At 45.9% G+C, this 14,551-nt stretch overlaps 1 protein-coding gene across 4 annotated transcripts in view; it reads left to right on the top strand.

Annotated features, from left to right (window-relative positions):
* The window catches only part of GRIA1 (glutamate ionotropic receptor AMPA type subunit 1), a 120,678-nt gene extending 110,038 nt beyond the window's left edge, over nucleotides 1-10,640 (top strand). For 2 of the 4 annotated variants that reach the window (XM_039701330.1, XM_039701326.1), the window contains exons 15-16: nucleotides 5,233-5,367; nucleotides 7,317-10,640. In XM_039701330.1, the coding sequence (XP_039557264.1) occupies nucleotides 5,233-5,367; nucleotides 7,317-7,505 (324 nt within the window). In that variant the 3' untranslated portion in view covers nucleotides 7,506-10,640. Of the gene's footprint in view, nucleotides 1-5,232; nucleotides 6,605-7,316 lie in introns of those variants that run through there. The other 2 variants (XR_005626690.1, XM_039701327.1) reach the window with 2 other exon arrangements.
* The last annotated feature ends 3,911 nt before the right edge of the window (nucleotides 10,641-14,551 follow it).

Consider the following 14,551-nt stretch of genomic DNA (forward strand, 5'->3'; position numbering starts at 1 on the left):
AAGGTCCAGAGCTAAGTTGGAGAGGTTGGAGGTTATTTCATATTTTTCCTCACACAGGCATGATAAAACCTTCACATTTTGGTCTACTTTGAGCTTAGCTTAGTTTAGTTTGCAGTTGGGGGATTTTCAGAATGATGAGTGCTTATGAAGAGGGGTGAGGGCCTAGCTGGAGGTAAGGTTTGTGCCCAAGGTTTTTAGCCAGAGCCTAGCAAAATTTCTGCTGCTTCCCAGGCTTATTTTCATTGGTCCTAGATGATGTTCCATGCCTGTACTGATTTCTGTGCATCCTGGTTTTAATCTGTTTACCTATATATTGCCCACCAAGTTTTTTATCCAGAGAAATTCCTGTGGAGAAACAGCAGATACATTAGTGGATCTGAACTCGAACTCCGGAGGCAAATGCTCCTGCTTTGCTGAATATTTTGATATGTCATGGCATCCCACAAGGTGCTGGACATCCAATCCATGGCCCCAGCTGCACTGCCAGACAGTGGGACATCCAGGCAGTGTCCTGCACTGGGCAGCAATGTCCCTGCTGCTCTTGTCCCCACTGTGAACACGCAGCAGCCACCCCTTCACACGGGACCAGGGTTTTTCCATACACACTCACCTCCAGCACTGCACGTGGCTACAAACCACCCCCCAATTCCTGAGCTTTTCTGAGTCCCCTCAACTTGCCACAGCAGGAGAGACAGAGACACTGTAATGGGCACTTCCCTAGAAGGATTTTGATTTTGAAAACAAGTACAGGATGGACTTTTTGCAGGCCATGAAATGGGCTTGCAAGCGATGCCTTGTGTTGTTGAAATGTAACGACAAGGTAGACTAAATTTTGTGGCAGATGGACGTGATTCCTGGGGCTTTTGCAAGGCATTGGGAGAAAGGAAGTAATTTTTCCTAGGATGGCAAGCTGCTTTCAGGGACACCCAGGTGTGTCGTGCAATTAAAAGAGCTTTATCAAAGACAAACATTTCCCAATCCTCTTGTCCAGTGAAAGAATTTTGGTTTTGTTAAAAAAAAATAACTAATAAAAAAAATAAAAAAAGGAACAAATTCTGCTGGTGCCTTGCCCTGGCTTTGCAGGAAATTGGCAGATTTTCAAATCAAAGGTGTCTTATGCTGAGCAGCCCCATCCCCAGACATTCATGTGCTCCTGCACATCCCTGGTAGTACTCTGAGACAATAGCCAATGCTGTTCTTCATTGCTGAGCTTCAGGCCTTACCCCACTAAAGTCTACCCATCTTTGGGGGTAAAAGCTCAACTTCTGGAGCTGCCACATGCTCTAAGGACAGTTCATCTTCTGGGGACTACAACAACTCAAGGTGCCATCACCCTGTGCTGTCAACGGGCTCTGCTGACACTGGGTGACAGAGGGGACCAGCCCTGCTGGGAAACTCAGCAAATTTGTCCTGATGCCTGTCAGCCAACGAGGATTAAATAGTGACAAAGGGGATGATGGACACAGTGCCATGTTTGAGAGTAACAGACAGGAAGGTGCTTGGTTGCTGCAGCAACAAGGCTGGGAAGATGGGTTTTTCTTTTGGGAAGATGGGTTTTTCTCTCTCTTTTCACCTGCCAATCTTCCCCCCACGTCAGGGCTCTGCTGCTGCGGGAGACGAGCAGTGACATTTACACTCCCACTAACAAGCTGGTTCGGTGATGGGCAGCTCTGCAGGAGAGCATCTGGAGTCACAGAGCCTGAGCAGAGAGGAGGGGAGTGTCCTCTTGAGCACGTAGAACAATTTGGGACTTTTTTGTTATTATGAGCATTACTGGGACAGGATCATGCATGGAAACAGCAGGCAGAGCGTCAGTGGGGCACTCAGGGCTTTTGACCCTTCATGTGGGTCAGGTCCTGCAGCTGATGGGAGCAACGAGATGTCACTCCTGCCCAAAGAACATCTCTGCATGTCCTGCTGAGAGAGGGAAGGAAGAAAAGGATATTAAAAGGAGGATTTGCAAGAAGTCAAGCATCACCACAGGAGCAGTTTCACTTCTCAGCCTTTTCATAGTAGCAGGCTGTGCCATCAGCTGTGCTCCTGCAGTTCAGCATTCCTCAGTGCCCCAGGAATCTGCCTTCAGCTCCTTGGGAGAAACCTTACTAAGGAAACAGAAGTGAAACTCAGGCTGCTTTTTCCTTCCCTGTATCTTTGCTCACCACTGTGTCTCTCAGTGCTTTCCTTTGCCTTCTGGATAAGACAACATTCAGTTCACCCAAAGTGTCACAGTAATAATAGGAATGGCAGTAATAAGAGTAATAACAATAACAATAATAATGCTACTGCAAAGTAAATGTAAGAAAAACATAACAGCTCCAAAATGAATTGTAGTGGTGGTGCAGAAAACTGCTTTGGGTCATCTCCTCTCTCTTACTGGTTGTTTTGCTGCTGGCATGAGGAGGAAAGTGGGAATTAAGAACCAGCAGCCTTTCCTGGTTGCCAGACTGCTCTGCTGCAGCCAGCTGAGGAGGTGCCTCATTGGACCATGAACCCCAAACTGGGGGTGGAAATAAATATCATGGCAAATAAACCCTGAAATTTGTGTATTCTTGTGCCCAACAGAGCCAAGGAAGGCAGATTTCCTAAGGATCTATGGCTGCAAGTCAAAGACTATTGTATGGATTGCACTGGTCCATTTATTTGAAGGAGAGCATCAATGAGTTTTCTCTTGTCTAGAGTGTCATCCTTTTGCACAAAGCTTGGACATTCCTGATACTGTGGAGGTTTCCACCTTTCTGTTAAATCAAGGTGGAAGTATAGGCTGACAATTTTTAGCAATACACAGATAAACAGGCTGCTCCACCTGCATTCCTGTCCCCATTCCTCCCTCTGGACAGAGAGCATGTGCTAATCAGCCACATTTCATTAAGAAGCCAGGCTGAAAGATTGGGATGCTGAGAAGGGCAGCCCCCTTTCAGCGTCTTTACCCCTCCCTGAAGCTGGGGCAGCTCCTTCAGACTGAATTTTAAAGGGCAAAGTACCTGATATGTTGTAACACACTTTCCTCTACGTAATTGCTCTGCTTTTCTACATCACCACTAAAAAACTCCCAGCATTTCCCAATTGGTGCTTAAAAGTACACCCAAAAATCTGCAGAGAAGAGATGGCTGAACAAATATACAGTCAAGCCTGGGGGAAAAATTGCATGAAGGCAGATTAGAAAAAGACCAGGGAAATAATCTTTCAAATATTGAAACTGCAGAAATTAAGAGGATATTTGCAGAAATCTCTCATTACAGAGAGCACACAGGAAGCATCAAGATTATAACCTGACCAGTGCATGAAGGTTTTACAAGGGAGAAACCCAATCTTTCCACCAGCACATGGTGACCACAAGTCCCTTGTCAAAGTGATCAACCAGCAAAGAACAGAAAATTGAGTTTTTTCCAGCAAATGAAACTCAGCAGGGATAGCCCCATAACAACCTTTGCATCTTTCAGCAGAGGGTTCAGGATGGAAAGTTCCTCCCCATGGTACCAGAGCCCGCAGTGGGAGCTCCAGCTGGGAAGAAGCTTGGCAGCTTGCATGGGCAGTGGGTCAGATGAAGGTGAAATAGAAGAAAAAATATCTTTTTAGCATTCTTGACTGGAACCCACTTTTCTTCTAACTGAAAAAAAAATCATATTCTCTTCTGTTACAGGAGGGTTTTTTAATTGTGAAAATTGAGATGTTTTCATGCCTTGGGGGTTGGCTTTTTTGCCATCAAACCCTAATACAGGAAAATACAGAGTCCTTTGCAAAACATACTTGCCTGAAAGACTGTACCAGTGTCAGGCAGACTGCACTGTACTGAAACATTCCGTGGTCATGTTGAAATTCCAGTTTGGACCCTTTCGACATCACTCCAATATCCTTTTCTGTTTCCTGAATCCCCTCCCTTCCCAAAAACTGTGGGTTGCTTCTTGTAAAACCTGCCAAGAAAAGCAAGTGAATCAACTGTGCTACGAGGGCAAGGAACAGGCTGTGCCACCCACCAGCCCACGTGTCCATGGAGCAGCAGAGAGGAACACCAAGAACTGTGCAGAGGCTTCCTTACCAGCTGCAGACACTTCCACAGGCACCAGTGCTCTCCTTTAACTGTGTGGCTACATCTCAAATGAGCCACGTGCAATCGTCCTCCCACACCCACAGAGCAGGGCTGTCAGTGCTGCTCAGACTCTGGTGGCCCCAGCAGATTTGCACTTGAGCTGTTGGGCTGGCCCTGGGGAAATCTGTACTGTCAAATAGGTATCGAGTCAAAATTGCAGAGCAGCAGCAAGCATGGAGCAGGGGACTCTGTCTGGTTCACTGTAGAAAAAGACTGACCTAGAAACAGGAGCCTTGCACATGGAGCTGAGCCAATTTTGGGATCCTGTTGCTGCCCAGATTATCCTCACACCCCAACTCTACCTGGTCATCATGGAGGAGAAGGTTTTGAAAGCTGCAGGGGGTGACATCAGGGTTAGATGTGGGAACTTGGTTTCCCTCGCAGTGAAATGAGTCTTTCTGAGCTTTGTCTCTTCCCCAGAGAGCCGTGACGATTCATTAGGCAATTGTAAAATCAGAATGTAGCTGCTGACTAAAAGTTGCGGCTCATTAATAGCCCTATTTATTGCCAACCAAATAATTAGCTTAGACATGCATCAGCAGGTCTTGATTGCATATGAAATAACTGCCTTATTACATAGAAATCAAATGAGGTTCTGCGGACAGCTCAGGTGTCACCTCAACCCCAGAATCGAAAAGGAAGAGGAAAAAAAAGGAAAAAAATCCCATCCACTTCAATGTGTTGCTCAGCAACAGAATTTGCGGGGGAAACAATCTAGGAATGAAGGAATGAGCATTTCCAAGAGAACAGGTTATTTCAGGCAAGACATCAGGGACAAGCAAATGTCACAGAGGAGGAAAACTTCAATTTTTTTCCTCCTTTAATCAATAATTCAAACTAGACATTTTGGATAAAACAAGCATTTAAGTTAGCTGATTGAAAAACAGAGATCCCAAACCTTTACCAAGAGTCACATTGCTGAGGAAATGTTTATTTGTTTGTGTGAGGGAAACGTTAGATTTACTAGACACTGAATTAAAAATTGAAAAACTCTCTTAGAAATGTCACTTGTTCATTTAAAGAGGAAGATGATGTAATGCCAGTACTGCTATATTGTGCAGCACCCTTCCCAGAGCAATCCCATATTAATTTTGTTCTCCTTTCCCGTGTGCCCTCCTTTCCCTCCCGTCTCCTCTTTCTTCCAGGACAAGACGAGCGCGCTGAGTCTCAGCAATGTGGCGGGGGTTTTCTATATCCTCATCGGTGGGCTCGGACTCGCCATGCTGGTTGCCTTAATCGAGTTTTGTTACAAGTCCAGAAGTGAATCAAAGCGGATGAAGGTGGCAACCCGTTCCACGGCCTTTCACACCTTCTCTCTGATCCTCCCCCGGCTCCAAAGCTGCCTTCGGAGACGGATGCAGGCCAGACCATGGGTGGAAAGCCAAGACATAGGGATAATGAAGTGACTTTGTCACTCAACTTGCTAGAAAGGAATAGGAGCTTCTGAGGAAGCTGAAAGGGGGTCAAGTGGGCTGGCATGGGGAGCTGATGCAAGATCAGACATGTGGCAGAATGCTAATTCAAAATCAAGACATAGAGCAAAACCACAGAACAAGCAGCAACAGAAACACATTGAAATTCCTTAAAATTAATGAAGGCAGAGTATGGCAATGTGTGTGCAGCATGGATGAAGTGTGCTGGGGCTGGTGTGATACAGCCGGTGCTGCAATATGGAAAAATCCCCAAACCCAGGCTCTTAACAGCAAGATAAAACTGGGAGAGTGAAGTAATGATTCACATCCTGTTGTTCCCTTTGCTGGCACCCTGCTGGCGCCATTTCCAGGCTGACAACACCAATACATGCTCAGAGCATTGTTGCCCTGGAATGGATGACATGGGCCTCCAAATCCCAGAATTATGGATCCTGTTTGAGAGAAATTGGCCTCCAATGTGTCCTGTAATGATTTTTTTAATTCCACCCTGTCATGGCCTTGCAGAAGCATATTTCCTACAGCCTAGGAGATCGGTTTCAGCCCTAAATTCTGGTGTGCCTGAATTTCTGATTGTTGTGTCAAAAGTGGATTAGATTTGAGAGTCTTGGAGGTAGACATTTAATGCCGCACCTGTGGAACACCTGTATCTGGGCAATCCCTTATACAGATACTGTGGTGTTCAAGGAGGCAGTGGGATGTGTGACACATCCCTGGTGCTCCTCATCTTGACCTCTCCCATGAGCATGGAATTTGTTATGGAAATATGAAGCATGCAGTGAGTTTCAAACAATCCAAATAGGTTTTTATTTCACTGAAACTCACCCAGGATCTAAAGGAAAATAAGCAACTGCTTGTTTGGATTTTATGTCGCCATTTCACAGCACGCTCAGTGTTTTGTCAGCAATAATAACATTTCTAATGCACTGAAAATGTGCTACAGCTCTTTTCCCATTGAGGTTCAGGAAATTCCACAGGCAATGAGAGCTACCTTGAGCACAGAGGTAAAATAATATGAACAGTGTCCATGGGACTACAAAGATTAGATTATAATTTGTGCCCACTGTAAAGCTAGGTATGGCACAAATGCACTGCAAAAAAAACGTGTCACAATGCAATAGCTCAGTAGCTATTCCAGATTTATCTGTTAGGGATAATTCTTCACCTGAATATCCCAGTCCAGAAAGAATGACGGTGCCCTTGAACATAGCTTGAATGCAAAGAAACCAAATTGGCTTTATCTTTTAGTTGAATTGTTCTAAGCAGGTGGTTTCCATAGATCTCTGAAAGTGAATGTTTTGGATGTATCTGAAACAGGAAGATTAAATTTGGTTTCCTGAATTAGGCTTGCATTTCCTAGTTACCTCAGCCATCACTATAGACAAAAACACAGGCACATGCTCAAGTTCTCACATGAGGAAAGTTAAACATATGTTTGCAGTGAATCAGAGTCCACCGTACATAACAGTCCTGGAGTAGCAATAGCATCTCTATGGGGGAAGTGTGTAAAATACCTCTGCTCAGATCCAGGATGACTGTTCTTATGTTGTAGAGTTTGAAGAGGTTTTTGGCATATGGCACTGATGCTTTATACCCCAAAATACTGCTGAAACATTTAATTTTGCATGTAGAAGAGGTGTGAATGAACAGAGCAGATGCAGCGGGGACATGCAGAAAGTGAGAGTCTGAATGGAGACAAGGAAGGGGAGAACAGTAACAGAAAGACAACACTGGTTAATATTATAATTTCTCCAACATTGCAAAGGACAGGGGGAGACCCCCCCGTCTTTCCTAAAAAGGGTTTTTGTTTAATCCCACAGCAATCAATCAACGAAGCCATACGGACATCAACCCTTCCCAGGCCGGCTGCAGCAGGAGGCAGTGGAGAAAATGGACGTGTGGTCAGCCACGATTTCCCCAAATCCATGCAGACGATCCCATGCATGAGCCACAGCACTGGCATGTCCCTGGGAGCTACGGGATTATAATTGGCCTTTTGACCCATTCCCTGGGTGAGAGCAGGGGCAGCCCAACTCCACCTCTCCAGAGCCAAAAAACATACCCAACACCAACAAGACAAACGATGATGACAGAAGGGACAATTGGATGGATCTTCTCAAGGAAATCAAATAAATTTCCCTTTTTCTTTGCAAACAGATCCACTGGGAGGAGAACAGAAACAGGTCTGTACTGCAATAAGGAGAGTGTAATGGGATTTTACAGACTCGTGAACCATCCCTGATCAAAGAACCACTGGAACACTAATGAGGACTATGCCATTTTGTTTTAACTTGGTTGTTAATAAGTCTTAGTGTGTGCAATATATATATTTTTTCTTACTAATTCCTGTGGTGTCAGGGTAACATCAGCCCTTTCCCCCTTCCCTGCTCAGTCCTTCAGTCTGGTTTCATTTGGGATGCAAACCACAATGTCTGAGCTACTAAAGGCAAAAAAGGAAAGACCAATACCTGGCAAGTTGAACTCAGTGCAGGGCGTCAGCATTGACCTCTTTTGTCCATCGTGGTTCTGCCCTCGTTGTTCTGTGGTGAACTCAGGCTGTGGAGTTATCGCAGCGAGGCAGACAGAGCTGCCCTGGATCTCCCTCAGCAGGAAGGACTCGATGCAGGAAGAAGCCTGAACACAAACACGAGGCAGTTTCACAGGGGGAGAAGTCATGGGTGAGTTTGGAAACCCCAGGTAGCGTGAGGAAAAAGCAGTAATTCTTCCAGAGACGATGAGTGGTGATTCAAGAGGAAAGTGACGTGCCTGGAGTGGAGAGTGGCAGACTGGAGCAGAGGGCTGGTCTAAGATCACGGTTGGCTGCTGAAGAGGGAAAGTAAATGTGGTATTTATTCCCCTCACATGTGACTCTCCTGCCCAGGTTATTGGGGGCTAATAAGCAATTGTGAACCATTTCTTCATTGCTTAGCTTCTGTGTGTGCTCCCTTTCTGGTGGTCACATAAGGGAACCACCTCGGGCCAGGAACAGGCCATCTCCAGACATCCAGTTCTAGACAGCTGCCAATTAACCAGCGCAACGTGCTACAAGTCATGGGGCTGCAACGGGGACACCCCTGCCCTTCTGCTCTGAAATCCCTTTATGGCCATTCTTTTCTAACTCAGAGGGACATTTTGTAGGTAGCTGGCCAGAATGGGTTCCTGGAAGGAACTGCTGAAGCAAACAAAGGAGGAGATCATACAAGAGCTTAATTCAAGCAACCTTGACATTCAGCAGCATCAGTGCTGGTCACACTCAACCTCCCCACCAAGCTGGGGCCTGTCTGGGTACAAAGCCAACCGTAGCAGATTCCCACTCGTATCCTTGGAGAGGGGGAAGCACCTACAAGTCAGGAAAGCAGGCTGCTGACCCCAAACTTGGTGTTGCAGAAACCCACAGTGCCAGAGGGGCAGCTGGGGGTCGAGCCACAGGCCTGGAGGTCAAGGGGGCAAGAACGGTTTCCCAGAACCACACAAAGGTTCATTCTGTGAATCTCTGGCATGGACAGACAAATGCTTCTCACCCTGGTGGGCCTGAGAGACCTCAGGGGTGTGACATTCTCAAGTGAAGGATTCCCAGGGGAACATCTGGTGAGGGAGAAGATCTGTGGGGCAGGGGTTACAGTGAGCCCACTTGGCCTGGTCCCATCTCACTTACTGCAAATAAAGTTCAAAGGTTCTCACAGAGTCCAACAAAAACCTGTCCAGGGACTGAGCTGCTACTGGAGTATTCTGAGCTGCTTTTTCTCATTTTCTTTGCTCTTTTCTGTTTTTTGCAACATAGCAAGAGAGGAGCCATGAAAGAAGGGAAGGCGAAGAGAAAATGATGCAGGCAAATGACTGGCACGGGTCTATGAGGAGAATCTGGAAGTAAGGCTGGAAACCTTACTGTGTGAATACCAATTCCCATTAGTGTATGACTGTGCAGAGTAACACATTTACCACTTCAGACCAGCCTGGTCTGAAGCATCTGCTCCACTTATCCACTTGTCATGCAACACTTTGGAGACCAGCAAGTCAGAGTCAAGGTCCTAAGCCTGGGCACAGTGTGTCTTGTGCCAATGTTTTCCTCTGTCCAAAAGTGGGAACATTGTGATCTTCATCTCTCATCGCTGAACATGAACTCAGTTAACAGCCACTCCAAGCACCACTTCAGGGCACTTTCTGTTGTTTATCATTCTTTTTAACCTGCTTTTCTTAATTTTAATGTCAGTTCTGTGTAACGCTAGCACAAGTGGAGGTATCCTTATCAGCACAAGCTCTTTTTTCCATGTCCAGAGCTCTCAGATGAGTCTCCTGACCCAGCTCTTGTCGTGTTGTGGGCCAGTGTGGGGGGAACAGGCTACTGGTACCCACCAGTGCCCCATCCTCCTCCAGGAACAGGATCCTGTGGCAGCAGGTCACAGCAGTCTTGTGAGCAGCAGCACTGCTAGAACTGGCCACGTGTGACATGAAGATGTGAGATGCAGCTGTGAAAGGCTTTTGATCAGTGGAGGGGTTACAAAAAAAAAAAAAAAAAAAAAAAAAAGAAAAAAGAAAAAAAGAAAAAAAAAGAATTTTCTTTTGAGGACAAAAGCGTGGAAAATGTAAACTTGTAATATGTATTTTTACTACACTTTTCTTAAAAATAGAGTAATGGTAAAACTCTTAAAGACATTGACATTTTTTCTCAACAGGATTCCATATTTAACAGTTTTGGCTTTCATTAAATTTTGCTCTTTGGTACCTGGATCTTTTATTTAACAGCTATATTTGTTTTAACTCTCTTTTGTTTTTTCTTTCTTTCTTTTTTTTTTTTTCTTTTGGCAGTACTGCAAAAGATTTTGCTTTATCAAATGCAATGGTGTTTTTCTTTTCACATTCTCTTTTTTTGAAGGAAAATGTTTTATTGGTAATTATTATTTACACAAAAAAAAGGAAACTATTAGCTGGAATCTTAGAACCAAGGATCCATGATCCATTTCTCATACCTGTCCATGCCGTTTTGTGCCAGTGCTGGATGTGTGGAAATGAAAATGATGTTACCCCTCAGGCAATATTACCCAACCTGAATCAAAAGAGATTTCTTTGATTTTTGCTGTGTCTGACTTGTGAACAGCAGCCAAATAAACTGCTTCAGGTTGAAATTGGGAATCTATCTAATATTTACCCCAGAGTCAGGAAACTAAATATTCATTGGGTTCAAAATTAATGATTTTACTTTGTTTGGAGTCTTGTGGGGTTATTTTTTGAGGAGGGCTATTAGAGGATTTTAGCTTGTTTTTACAGAAAGGGAAGACATGGCCAGCTCAGAGAAAACTCAGAACCAGCACTGGTCCAAAAATCCCTACCAGGATCAGCTTTCCTAGGAGCTCCCATGCTGTTTCAGAGGCTTGGACATTTAAGATGCTTCTCAGTCAGTTTTCACACAACTGACCTGCTAAGTTCCTCATCCAAAAGCCTGTTGAGGGGGGAAAAGAAGAGGATTTAAAGGGTGTTGGACATTTATGCAAATACTGACAGCTACTGAGTAAACTGCACTCATTAATGTCATGGTCTTGTGGAGCACTTGGTGTCACAGGTGTGGAGGACTCCCCATATCCTCATTCCAGTTATTATCTGGGAAAGCTGAGACACACAAATGCCTTTGGACCAGGCATCCCACAGGGCCAAGGTTGGAGAAGCAGCATCCACAAGTGGTGTCTTACCCACTGGTAAGTTTTAAACACACAATCAGCAAGGGACAGAATTAATATGTTTTGAAATGGCCAGTGAACCCTGAGGCTTCAAAGAGCAAGAGATTCCCAAGCACTAGGACCTGAAGGAGAGGTTTCCCAAGAGCAGGCTATCCTGGATCAGCCCAGTTTGGTCTTCCACAATTCCCTAGGGATCCAGTGCTGTGCTGTGGGCTTGGATTCTGTCCTCCTTGCTCAGTGGGTCACTCTTGGTTCCCAGTGAGATTGCAAAAATGCACAAGAAACATTTCTTTATATCTCAGCGTGAACAGGACAAAATTTCCTCCTAGTGGCAAACTCAAATATTCCTTCTAAAGTCTCCAGCAAGAATCCTTCTTCAGCAGTTGTTGAAGCAAAAAAAAAAAAAAAAAAAGCCTCACTGAACCCTGAAGTGCAGCAGGAGAGCAAGAGATGCATCACACAATCCATTCCTTTGCTGTGGGGTCAGAACCCAGAGCTGGGATTTTTGGGATGATCCAAAAATATTTGGCTGGGCTTGTTTGTCCCACCTGCCACCAAGTGCAAGGAGAACTTAAATAATCTAAGTTCAGGGAAGGGACAGGGGGTGCATCAGAGTGTTCTGTAAACCAGTGGGTACCATTGGCCTGTTCAGCTCCAGAAATTCAGTGCTGTGTGTCCAGAAAAAGCTTTGGGAGATATGGGAAGTTTTCACTGTGAACACAGGTTCCTCAGTTTCCAACAACATGGTCAGCCACCCGGGTCTCACATGTGGCTCTGGGTCCCAGGGGAACATTTCTGTGCACATTTCTAAGCCACATGTCAGCGCTTAGGCACCACCTTGAGGATGGGAACACACAGGTTCCTACCAGTAAAGGTACCAGCTGAACCCCAAATCCCTTCTGGGGACCTTCGTGGCCTGTTCCCTGATGGCTTGTGTGGCTGCTGGCCCCTCCTAAACACAGACACCCCAGTTACCTTGACGTTACCTGTGAGCAAAAATCAGTTTGTCATCCACCAGTGCTGGTTTTGTGTCTCAGTACCCCACTGCTGACTGAAGTCCCCGTGCTCTCATCTCTGATACCCAGTTAATTAATAAAACAACAGAGACATCAGGATATCACAGTGCCATGCACAGCTGCCCAGCAGCCTGCAGGAGGGCAGGGCTTTTGGGGCAAAATCCACATGCAAGCCCCAACTCCCTGTTGCCCCATCTTCATTACAAAGATGACACCTTTCCCACCTTCTTTCTTGCAGAGCTTCTCTGATTTTTCCAGGCACTTGGTCCTGATGGTTTGAGTCTACAAGAGGGATGAGTTTAGTGTGCAAGAAGCTAGAAAAGGTTCTCTTAGGAGTAGAGGGGTAGCTTGAGACTGATCACTCCATCAAAATCCTGACTGTTCCCACCCTGGGATTCTACACTTAGCATCATTTTCCACTTCCCTTCTGTCCATCCCCATCTCTCCTCCATTTTACATCAATACTACCCTCAACACTGCCAGGTTGTCCCTTCCAGGACCTGGAATGGGCCCTGAGTTTGCACATGGTGTTCTCTTAGAAGCAGATAGGTCTCTATCACCATACAGCTTTAGAAAGCAAATCGACTTTGGGATGGGGCAGAGGTGTGAATCCCACTCCACCCTGGGCACAAATGGTCCCATAAACTCTCACACTGTCCTTGGGCAGCAAGGAGCCCTTCTGTGGAGCCACAACCCTGCAAAGCTCTGGGTTACCTGGCTGTCCCCAGAGCACTTGGACTAATCTCCCTTTTTCCAGAGTGCACTTCTCCCAGGGAAGCATTTCTGTCTGGCTGCCAGGAGGGAATCTGGCTTGGGGATGGAGAGGGGCAGAGTGCTGAATCACCTCCACGGAGTGAGCTCACCTGCTGAACCTGTGCCAAGGGAGAGCTGTCCCCAGAGCAGTGAAATGCAGCCCTCACCCCCAGAAGGGTACTCACACCCCTTCCTCATGCACCAACATGCTACACAGGTATTGAGATGCTTTTCACAGCCCAAATTAGCTGCCAAGGTACCTTCCTTTTCCTAAGGATCAGTGGGGTATAAAGTAACAGCCACAAAGTGTGTTCATTACTCTGCAGGGCTGGTTTAACATGCTCTCTGGATCCCTTCAGCAGTAATTCCTTCCCTGTTCGAGCTGACATCAAAATTAATGGCATGTTGTGTTCTATAAGTCCTGACTTTTCAGATGAAAGGTACACGGTGTTGTTCCCATCATTGCTACAGTGTAATAAATCAACGCTTTCCCATTGGAAGGATTTCAGACGATTTCACAGCTCCGCTCTCAGGAACTCAAAACACAACTTGGCTGCCAGGCCATTGGCCCATTGAAAAAAAACTTTACATAAAAACAGGAAAATGAGCGGAAAACCCAAGATTTCATTGCAGTGCTGTTGCCTGCTTCATGAAGGATGCTGGGGCCAGGGCAGCATTGCCAAGGTTTCCTCAGGCTCCTTCTCAAGAGGGGGCACAGCCAAAGGGAGCACATTCCCTGTGCCAAGGGGGCTATGGACAAGGCCAGCAGAGGCTCACTGGATCACACAGGATCAAAGACAAAATCATTTTGCCTTCTTACAGCCAGACCCTAAAACAAACTGCTACCAATTTCCAGAAAACAGCAGGAAAAGGGAAGAGGAGCAAGGCCAAGTCAGAGCACCCAGCAAGCCCCCAAAAGCTGCTCACACAGTTCCTGTCCCAGCTCCTCTGAAAGCTGCTGCCCACAGAGCAGTTCACTTACTTAACACCATCTTTGCCAAGTAAAACTTGAATTCCTCTGCTCCCAGGAGCACATGTGAAAGACAGGAAGAGGCTGAAGTGGAAAGGGGAGCCGTTTTATTGCCTCAGATTAGCTCAAACTGCATGACGAGCTTTCCTCACTTGAAAACCAATGTTGGTAACCTTGAAATCTGCATTATTAATATTTCAACATGAGTCCCATCAGGAGCTCTCCTGGACTCGTGACAGCTCGTCCTGTTTGATTCTAATCATATATGAATGCATGAGTTAAGAAGACATCATTAAAAGTACATTAAGTTTAATTATGCTGGCAGCCACAGACAGTGGGAGCATCGGCTTAATGCAGAATGCATAATTAGATCAGACCTAATCCATTAGATCCATATTTGTTAAAGAAAATGCTCCTCGTCCATAAGTGTCACTGCAAAGTGATCCATAGGGTTTGGAGGAGCAGCAGCATTTTCTGGGGGTTATTTCCTCCCACCCTTCTGCCCTCCTCCCTGTGCACTCAGCTGAGCCCTCACTCAGCTCCTCGCCTGTTCCCTTTAACAAAATCACACAAAAAGCAAAGAAAGAGATCCCCAGCCCTGGCACCTGGAGGGGTGCTGCAGT

The sequence above is a fragment of the Passer montanus genome, unplaced genomic scaffold, assembly GCF_014805655.1.
Source record: "Passer montanus isolate IOZ18808 unplaced genomic scaffold, ASM1480565v1 scaffold15, whole genome shotgun sequence".
Taxonomy (NCBI): domain Eukaryota; kingdom Metazoa; phylum Chordata; class Aves; order Passeriformes; family Passeridae; genus Passer; species Passer montanus.